Source organism: Sus scrofa, chromosome 7, assembly GCF_054392235.1.
Source record: "Sus scrofa isolate SSC_HxYL_T2T_F1_AM1 chromosome 7, Sscrofa_HxYL_maternal_Yorkshire_Landrace_v2.0, whole genome shotgun sequence".
Lineage (NCBI taxonomy): Eukaryota > Metazoa > Chordata > Mammalia > Artiodactyla > Suidae > Sus > Sus scrofa.
In genome coordinates, this window is record NC_139389.1 from 25,393,650 (window position 1) to 25,404,391 (window position 10,742).

Sequence of the window (10,742 nt, forward strand, 5' to 3'; positions counted from 1 at the left end):
TTGAGTCAAGAATGATGACTCAAAAGAATGCTTTTGCTTTAAAAAATACTTTTTGTTTTTTTTGTTTTTTAGTTTTTTGTTTGTTTGTTTGTTTTTTGTCTTTTTAGGGCCACACCCATGGCATATGGAGGTTCCCAGGCTAGGGGTAGAATCAGAGCTGCAGCTGCCAGCCTACACCACAGCCATAATAACATGGGGAACTGAGCCGAGTCTGTGACCTACAATACAGCTCACAGCAATGCCGGGTTCTTAACCCACGGAGTGAAGCCAGGGATCAAACCTTCATCCTCATGGATATTAGTCAGGTTTGTTTCCAATGAGCCATGATGGGAACTCCAAAAACATTTACCTTTTTAATAATTGCCTTTTTTTTCTTTCTCTGTGAAAATTCACCAGGAAAAAAAAATTTAAGCACTTACTAGAAATATTATAAGTGAATAGTAATAGTGCTATTTCCCTCAACTGAATTCCATATCCATTTTTCTCTTTTACAAGAACAGACTAATGGAACAAAACAATGAAACCTCTGGGGGAGATTTTATTTTGCTTGGATTCTCAGACCAGCCTCAATTGGAGGTCCTCCTTTTCGTGGTGGTGTTGATATCCTATCTTTTGACCCTCCTGGGCAACACAGCCATCATCCTGGTCTCCTGCCTGGACTGCAGACTTCACACACCTATGTATTTCTTCCTCACAAATCTCTCCTCTCTTGACCTTTGCTTCACCACCAGCATCGTCCCCCAGCTCCTCTGGAACCTGAAGGGACCAGCTAAGACCATCACGCCAGTGGGCTGTGCCATACAACTCTATGTGTCCCTGTCCCTGGGCTCCAGTGAGTGTGTTCTCCTTACCATCATGGCATTTGACCGCTACGTGGCAGTCTGCAGACCTCTTAATTACACTAGCATCATGCACCCATCATTTTGCAAGGCCTTAGCAGGAGTAGCATGGCTCAGTGGAGTAGGAAACACTCTCATCCAAGGAACCATCACCCTTCGGCTTCCTCGATGTGGACATCGCCACCTGCACCACTTCTTATGTGAAGTGCCCGCCATGGTCAAGTTGGCCTGCGTGGACATCCAAGCAAATGAAGTCCAGCTTTTTGTGGCCACGTTAGTCCTCCTTCTTCTTCCTGTGGCATTGATATTGGTCTCCTACGGATTCATTGTCCAAGCCGTGATGAAAATTAAGTCCGTCCAAGCTTGGCGCAAGGCTCTCGGAACCTGTGGTTCCCATCTACTGGTGGTGTTCCTCTTCTTTGGGCCCAGCTCGGCCATATACATTCAACCAAAGAGATCCTACGGCCGAAGTCAGGGCAAGTTCCTTACACTCTTTTATACTGTTGTCACCCCCACACTCAACCCCCTGATATATACTCTGCGGAACAAGGATGTGAAGGGAGCCCTGAGAAGACTGCTGAGAAGAGGACAAAGTTCCTAAGGAAAAATCAGGGAAATAGCGACTTTGTGTTGTGGAAAGTAATTAAAGAGACCTAAGGTTAAATCACTCCTCCCAAGTAGAAAGTGTGTGTGTTGCTTACTTCTCTGTCTGTATTTAAGTGTAACGTGGCTAACACGGTTTAGAAAAAAGGAGCACATTTAGATTCAACTTGAACAGCTCATGGAACCTCATGTGTGTATGAGTGCATGTGTGGTATACACATACTCACGCTTCCTTTTATTAAACGTCTTTGAAGGGCTGCAGTACAGGTTCAGATCGGGAGATTCTGTAAGCTACCCAATATATATGTGCTTACATGTCTGACTAGGGAATTAAATAGTGTTCAATATGCAAATAGAAAATTGAGACGTATATGCTCGTGTCAGGAAATTACTGTAGTATTTTCTTCTTCTTCTTCTTCTTTTTTCTTTTTTTGTCTTTTTCGTGCCACTCCTGTGGCATATGGAAGTTCCCAGGCCAGGGGACAAATTGGAGCTGTAGCTGCTGGCTGATGCCACAGTCACAGCAACCAGATCCAAGCTGTGTCTGTAACCTACACCACAGCTCACAGCATTGCCGGATCCTTAACCCACTGATAGAGGCCAGGGATCATACCTTCGTCCTCATGGATACTAGGCAGGGTTGTTACCACTGAGCCACTATGGGAAACTCCTACTGTAGTATTTTCTTTGTAAAAGAGCCCTGGTACAATATTATTTAAAATATTTTATACATGGTATCACAATTCAAGAAATGTATACAACAAAACTTAAAAATGTGGGCTTTTTTTAAAATAGTAAAGGGAGTTTGTGGTCAGTAGATGCAAACTATTACATTTAGAGTGAATAGCAAGGTCCTACTACATAGCACAGGGAACTATATCCACTCTCCTGGGATAGACCATGATAGAAAATAATACAAAATAATATATATGTATATAATACACATAAACATACATTATGATTCAGTCACTTTGCAGTACAGCAGTATAGCAAACATTGGCAGAACATTCTAAATCAACTATACTTTAATAAAATAAATAAATATTAATTTTAAAAAAGGAAAAAGGAACAAAAATAGTAAAGGACCAGATCTGTGAATCTACCTAAAATTATGAAAAAGGAAAAATATTTGTTTTTACAAATACTTTATATAGAATTACCTAATGTAATGAGATACCTAAAACTTTTATAATTTCAGATGGACCCAGGGTCTACTAGGCAAAATCTTGCATTCAGTCCTATTCGATGCAGTAACTCTTCCCCTGGTGTCTTTGTGATTGTAAAATTCATGGGCTCTGAAGCCAGACTGCCTTGCTTTGCAATTTGGCTTTTGTACGCACTAGCTACATACAATCCTCTGCTCTTTACTGACCTCTTTGTGCCTCAGTTGAATTACCCGACGGGTTTGCAGTAAGACTTCAAGAAATTCACTCGTGCAGAGTTCTTTAACAACTACTCATGGCGGCACTAGTCATTGCCGGGTAAGTCTCAGAGGTTGTGAACACACTTTCGGAAACAGTGTGATGATCCACAGCCTCCAGACTCTTCACACTCTTCCTCCATCATCCTTAACCTGTGCTTGGTTGGTTGGTTTGTGACCGTCTTTTACTTTGCATCCTCCTGTACACTGTACCTCTTTTTCAGTTTGCTGGAAGTGCTAAGACCAACCCAAATCTCTCTTTACTTCACATCTCTTTGTGTGATATGCTCTCTACCATGCCATAGCTCCTCACCCCAGCCCAGGGAGCTCATGGAGTTCCCCTTCTAGCTCCCAGGCACGGAAAGTGTTGCTATCTATGACCGAATTTCTAAAATCTGCAAACGGTTTTCTTCATACTTTCGTTTTCTTCCATGACAAGTTTAATTACTCTATCAAATTATTTTCCATGTATTGCTCTACGTTGCTCATTTACATGGCTTCAAATGATTAGCAGGTTTAAATAATAAGAATTCAACCTGACAAATCTGATAGTTTAATTGGCTTTATTGAATGAATCATAAATTGGGCACCTACCTAATAGAAAGGAGAACTGTACAAAATCAGAGGCTTTTATGGGCAAAGGGGAAAAGAGTGGATTGCTTCAGGTTTAGGTAAACTCCCTGTGGGGGGTGGAATGAGACTCTGGGTTACATTACCTCATTGGTGCTAAGCTGAAAATGCCACCTTCCTGGAGGGGGTCGTAACTGCAATTAGATTAGGAAGTAAGTCTTGGTTTGCTTTTGAGGGCTTAGCACAGTGACTCCATTCGGACCTGCCGTTTCTTTTTTAAAATTAAGTCTGCAGAGCACAAAATTCCAGGTCTCCATCATCTTAATCTAATGCATTGCGTATCTTCCCCAACATGCTACCATTCATCTTAAGTTCAATTAATACTTACACACTCAGCAGTTTCTAACAGTGTTTCCTTTTATTACTTAAACAATTTATACCATATGCAAGTTATGCCATATCTATTTCTCAAAGTCCAACTTAAGTCTCATCTTTCACAAATGTGTCCTGGTTGCCCAATTGTACTCTCTTGCTCTGCATTGCCAAGTCATCTTTCATGCACTAATCAATAAACATGTGAGAATGAAAGGATCTTTCAAGGAATTCAAGTACTCCTATAGCCAGGGGAGAGAGAATATATTAGGGAATGACAGGAGATACACATGGAAGACTAAAAAAGGACCAAATCACAAAGGGATTTATGTATTATACTAAGGAGGTTGGACTTATATAAAGTCATGGACTCTAGAGTTGGGGCAACCGTGATTCTCATTTGCATAGCAAGTTATTTAACGTCTGGAAGGTAAAGTTTCCAAATCTGTAGTGAGTGGACTAACAGTACCAGCTTCATAGGGTGGTGGGTGTAAATGAGCTAATGCCTGCAGCATGCTTGGCAGAGTGTCTGGCACCTAGTAAAACTCAGTTCATATTTGCCTACTGATATATTATTATCAGTAGGGGTATGATAATACTGACTACTCATGGGGCATGATTAAAACAGAAGAACAATAACTGTATTCCTTTATTCATCCTGTCCATACCATGTAGTAGCTCTTTCCCTGCTCCCGGATTATAAGAGAGTGCCATAGTATTTTGGGTCATTTTCAAATGTTAAAGAAGTTCACTTTTAGTGGTAATAAGGCGTTCTTGTCTAAATAATTAAACTGTCCACTGCCGGGCTACACTTTACTTACATTTAAAGCTTGTAAATCTTTAAAGCTTGAGCCTATTCCTGTCTGAGACCCTGGAGTGGGGGCTGGAGTGTTCTAAGAGCCTCTACTGTCCATTGTGTGCATCTTCCTCCGTGTGTCTAGCTTGAAAAGGATAGTGTCTAGACTTGCCAGGGTGAAACTCCGCAGAGAGGAAAGCAGAAGTTAGGCAGTGACGTTTATTTGACTCTGTAGCCAAAGACTGCTTTCTTTAGTTTCTCACATTCACGTGATTTTAGGCAATTATTAGGCAATTAGAAAATGTGAGGTAATCTAGTTAACGTCATCAGTTATCAGGGGAGGACAAATTGAAATCATGATATATATACCGCCAAACTGGCTAAAAGTAAAAAGATACAAAATATGAAGATATGAGCTAACAGGATAGATTTGTAAATATATATGCACCTACATGCATAGATTATATATGATCAGAAAAACCATGAATATGACAGAAATGAGAGAACAACTCAGTGATGGGTGGGGATGGGGACAGAACTTATATATCTTTGTGGTTTGACCTAGAGAGAAACCAAAAACATCAGAGGGGTGAAAGTATCTTTCAGAAGCATCTCCTGGGACAGCTCTTCTCTGGATACTACAGAGCCTGATATTCATTGCCACATTGGGAGATCTGTGTCCTTGGGATCTTCCCAGATTCATTGTCCTGTGACCTCTCTTAGCTTCTCCTGCCTTGCTGATCTTCAGGGTGCTCCATCTCAACTAACAGTCCCTCCAACCAGTACGTGGGCCTTAGGCATCGAGTTGGCATTTCAAGGTAATACTAATTTGAACTCTATGACTTCTTTTTCCCACCACCGTGGGAGTCTCAGTGTACAAAAATCTGGAAGACTTCCTCTCTTTTAACTCGTTCACTTCCATTGATGCCCTGATTTTCTATCGACACCATGCCTATGACTCTTAACTTGTAAGAGTAAATTGGGATTATGGCTTAAAGTGAGAGGAGATCACATGGTGCATGGACGATGATAAATTTTGCATCATAGTGGAATAGAATCCTTCCACAAGCCTAATGGGAACATATTCTTACAATTCTCCATGTAAATGTGGAACCAGTTCACGACTGTGAATTGATCTTTCATGGCGTTTCTGCTGAAGTATTGTTATGTGTGTGGGGGGGGAGGTAGGGAGAGGGTTAAACAGGAGGAATTCTTATTTGACGGAGAGGGTAAGGTAGCAACCTGCAGCCTGGATTGAAGAGTATTGAACCAAGTCTCTTGATCCAGACCTCCCCCCACCGCTGGGTAGTTAAACAGATGGGAATTGACCCCGAATAAGAGGATGGAAGAAATTATGCGTGTATGTGCATAGTTGTGGTTTTGTGCATGGATAGCTGTGCATGTCACTGTGAGTGTGTCTATAAGCAAAATACGTCTGTATAATGTGAATGAGCTTGTTCCTTAGTAGTTCTTTTGTAGTCTCATTTTACTGTGATTTTCGTTCGCCATTTTGAGTGATCACTCAGTGACTTCATGCTGCTGTTGCACGTCCAGACCGCCCACCTGACTCGTCCTTTGACTTCATTTTCTTTCCCCTGGGTTCTGCTAAATATCTGTTTACATGATAAGTTATTGATCACTGAGAATCTATTTCAATTCCACAATTCATGTTCACAACAAGTAATATCACAATTTTAGGGTATGCAGTTATTACTAGGGAAGAATTTGGAAACCTGAGTGATTTCGATTGATGACAAGTAGAGGTGCCTATTTGTCTTGAACGTGAAATACAGTTACAGTCTTTGGGAATGTTTTGCATCAGTGAATTTATTTTAAACCTTTGCACTTATAGCTGTTTGACTTTTAACAAACCCATTAGAACTGTGGCCTCTTTAGTCTTCCAGAAGGTAAAAAAATTGATGTGGGCTTGAGGTACATTGAGGCCATTTCTTTCTCCACCAAAGAGCTTTCCTTTCCCAGAGCCTCATTCCCTCCATTCAGCTTCAACCACCTCTTCTTTCAACATGTGAGACAAGAAAGCTGACTCCCTTCCTCACCACCACTCACCAAAGAAGCAAGGACTTTTGTTCCCCACACACAGCATGAATTTACATCACTAATCAGCCGGTGGTCTGAGTGAGTTAACCAATCCTTAAAGGAAATATGTTTTTGAAATTATGTGCCTATAATGACCAAACATTTAGATCTAAATGTTAATATTATTACTTTCAATAGCCTAATGTTTGCCATTTTACAGGAAAAATAACCTCTCCAGAAGTTATTGCAAAAAATAACCTCTCCTTGGGGGAAAAACTGTAATTGTAATGTATACATGTAAGGATAACCTGACCCCCTTGCTGTACAGTGGGAAAATAAAAAAAAAATAATAAAAAATAAAATAAAAAATAAAAAAAATAACCTCTCCAAAAATGATGCCTCTCCAGAAGTTGACGGTCATGCATATAATGCAAATCCTGGAAAAAATGCTCACTTCAAAATCATAGTTGAAAAAGTTAAATGTTATTGACAAGTATTATGTACATATATTACACATCAGTATCCCTGAGTTTTCCCCATTTAGTGTGAATGATTTGCCATGAACTCTCAATTAATCAAATGCATTTTATTCTTCTGATATTCTCTCTATTCCTTTATTTTTTCCTGTGATAAATTTTATCTCACTTTCCTATGAGTTATCTCCAAAGGAAACTCCTTCTTCTACCATGAGCCTTCACGTGCCTTTCTTTCTGTACAGTGTCTGGCCCTTCATGTCCTTTGCCGCAGCTTCTGAAGGAGACTGCCGAGATTTATTCTCCCGGGCACGGTAATTTCTCCCAGAGTTAGTGCTTCAAAGAGTAATTTTAAGAGGTTAATATTGTGGCCAGAGGCCAAAGCTACATCCTTCCTCTAAATTCCTATAATGTTTTCCTCCTTATTCTGAGCAGGGTGATGGGCACGAACAGTAGCACTGTTGAAGACAACATCATCCTGGTGGGCTTCTCGGATCAGCCCAGCCTGGAAAAGATACTCTTCGGGGTTGTTTTGGCATCATACCTCCTGACTCTGGTGGGAAACACAATCATCATTCTGATCGCTTCCATTGACCCTAATCTCAAAACACCCATGTACTTTTTCCTCACCCACCTCTCCCTAGTTGATATCTGCCTTACCACCAGTATTGTCCCCCAGCTGCTGTGGAACCTCAGGGGACCAGCCAAGACCATAACCGCCCTGGGCTGTGCTGTCCAGCTCTATGTCTCCCTGGCTTTGGGCTCCACTGAGTGTGTTCTCCTGGCTGTCATGGCTTTTGACCGCCATGCTGCCGTTTGCAAACCTCTCCACTATGCAGCTGTGATGAACCCACGGCTGTGCCAGGCCCTGGCAGGGGTTGCATGGCTGAGTGGAGTAGGAAACGCTCTCATCCAGAGCACTGTCACCCTCTGGCTGCCTCGCTGTGGACACCGGCGGCTCCATCATTTCTTCTGTGAGGTGCCTTCCATGATTAAGCTTGCGTGTGTGGACATCCACACCAATGAGGTCCAGCTATTCATTGCATCCCTGGTCTTGCTCCTCTTGCCCTTAGCACTGATACTGACGTCCTATGGACACATCGTCAAGGCAGTTACTAGGATCAAGTCAGTCCAGGCCTGGCGCAAAGCCCTGGGGACATGTGGATCCCACGTGATGGTAGTGTCCCTCTTCTATGGGACCATCACCGCTGTGTACATCCAGCCCAACAGCTCTTACGCCCATACTTCTGGGAAATTCATCTCCCTCATCTACACGGTGCTGACCCCAACCCTCAACCCTCTCATCTACACACTGAGGAATAAAGATGTGAAAGGAGCTATGAGAAGACTATTTCATAGGGACTTGGGCTCATAAAAAACAAAGCAGAGCCCACAAGGATCAGCTTGTGCGTGTGTGTGTGTGTGGCTAAAAGAGACGAGTCATTTTGCACAATCCATCGCTAAAGAAATGTACTGTTCTACAAGGAGCACATGCGATCTTCATGGTTTGCCTGGTTGTCTTTTATTGGCCTCAGAACTATCCGTCCTCTTCATCCTCCTTCCCAGGCTTCTTTGGGGCCCTTCGTAAGGCAATGTCTCCTCACACCCTGTAAATGTCCATTATTCATATCATTTCTGGTTCTTGCCCTCCCTGCCTGTGTTTTTCTTCCGCCTTCCTTCCTTTTTCCATGGTCCACTCTGTTTTTCTCCTTTGTCCTTTCCCTTGTTATCCTTTTCTTTCTCTCCTTTTTGTTGCTTCCTTCTTTCCCTCCCTGTTATTCTTTTTATGATGTGCTTATCATTTCCCTGGCTGCTTCTACATTCTATTCCTTCCCGTCAATAGTCTAACAATTCCTGGAAACAACTCTCTAAAACCAATTTCCCGTTGATCACAAGAAAGAGCTTTCTTGCCTTGTGGAGTACAGTGGAGAGATTAGACTAGAGAATTTGGGGGTTTTTTTTGGGGGGGGGTGTTTTTTTGTTTTTTGTTTTTTGTTTTGTTTGTTTGTTTGTTTTTGCCTCTTTAGGGCCACTCCTGTGGCATATGGATGTTCCTGGGCTAGGGGTCAAATTGGAGCTGCAGCAGCTGGCCATAACAACACCAGATCCAAGCCACATCTGAAACCAACACTGCAGCCCACAGAAATGCTGGATCCTTAACCCACTGAGCGGGGCCAGGGATCGAACCTATGTCCTCATGGATCCTAGTCAGGTTTGTTACTGCTGCATCACAACGGGAACTCTGAGAATTTGGATTTTAACTCCAAAAGTTCCTTTTTGAGCTTGTGCAGGTTTTACTGAAGTTTTTGTATCCATGTTTATTTACAAGTAAAAAAGGAATGAGCTTTACCATTATGTTGATTAAAAGATCAAAAAGTAAGTGTAGTGTAAACTTACTAGTTTTTGTTTGGTGATTGGTTTGTAATGCAAGTGCCTGACTTAAGCTTTGATTGCGGAGGCATCTGCTTCAAAGGGGACAATCTCAAAAAGAACCATTGCCACCCACAGAACGAGATAAAGAGCCAGGCTGTCCCCAACTCCCATCCCTCAGAGTCCTTTGTTTCAGACATCTTGGTTGATTTTAGGTAACCGACAATTTGGACCACTTGTTTTTCTCTTCCTGCTCTTATGTTTTCACCACTAAAGATGGAACCCAGAAACCCCAAGCTCCCACCTTTGGTGCCAATAAAAGCAGAACCCAGACCTGCTCTCTCTCTCTACCTGAGACCTCACGGTGCAACCCCAGATTTCCAATCATAGTAAGAACCCCAAGGGCCAATCCACCCTCAACACTGATTATCCATAGGCTGAGACCAGCACAAAACAATAAGTAAAGCAGCTGCCAAAAGTGATCAATATATGTCAATTAACATTTTTTTCTTCCTTTTTTTTGGCTGCACCCTTGGCATGCAGAAGTTTCCACAGCCACAAAGTCAGATTTTTAAGGGCTAGGCCACCCAGGAACTCCATTTAACATCTTTTCAATCTTCTAACTTTCTTATCATAGTATTCTCCCTATTTTGATCTAATATATGCTTATCACTTTCAACAGTATTGAATTTATGTAGTCAATAATTAGTTACCATTTTATATCTGAATGGAAAATTTGTTACCATTTTAAATCTGAATCAAAAAATAATCCTTGGGAAATATGGTAAAAATAAGTTCCCCTTTTGCCCTCATAATATGGAAAAAAAAAAAAAACACGATTTATTTTCTTCACTCATTTCACTCACTTTTTTTGGTAAAAAAGTATGACACTTTTGCTTTTAATGGTGACAACAGGGTTGAAATTGGTATTTCCAAAGGATAGGTATTGTACTGTGGTCATAAAGAATACTTGAACTCAAAGAGATCAGAACCTCTGTTCTGTCTCTAGCATTTATTTCCCAGCTGCATAACTCCAGGTAAATCACTCAACATTTCCAACCCTCATTTCTCCATTTCTAAAACGGGGACCACCTCAGAGCTTTGTTGTAAGTATTTTAGGAGATGGTGAGGAGGCATATAGGAAGGAGTCCGTAAGTGTCAGTTATCATTGATAATCGTGGTGCCAGACTGAGTGGCCTTGATGACAAATACATGCTTTTCAGGCATAACCTATGTGGGTTGTCACAAGTCATTGTTAATAT

The 10,742-nt window shown here is 41.6% G+C and overlaps 2 protein-coding genes across 2 annotated transcripts; both read left to right on the forward strand.

The window, feature by feature from the left end:
- Positions 1-504: 504 nt before the first annotated feature.
- On the forward strand, positions 505-1,496 carry LOC100154120 (olfactory receptor 2G6-like). Its single transcript, XM_001928296.4, is given in 2 exon segments — positions 505-1,437; positions 1,440-1,496. Coding segments are annotated over 2 exon segments (990 nt in total).
- Positions 1,497-7,549: 6,053 nt separating this feature from the next.
- Positions 7,550-8,485, forward strand: LOC146401411 (olfactory receptor 2G3-like). Its single transcript, XM_084970374.1, has one exon. It carries the CDS (start codon positions 7,550-7,552, stop codon positions 8,483-8,485), a length of 936 nt encoding a protein of 311 aa, XP_084826500.1.
- The last annotated feature ends 2,257 nt before the right edge of the window (positions 8,486-10,742 follow it).

Bases quoted from the DNA above. Each gene is read 5' to 3' on its own strand.
- LOC146401411 (XM_084970374.1), top strand. From the start codon at position 7,550: ATGGGCACGAACAGTAGCACTGTTGAAGACAACATCATCCTGGTGGGC.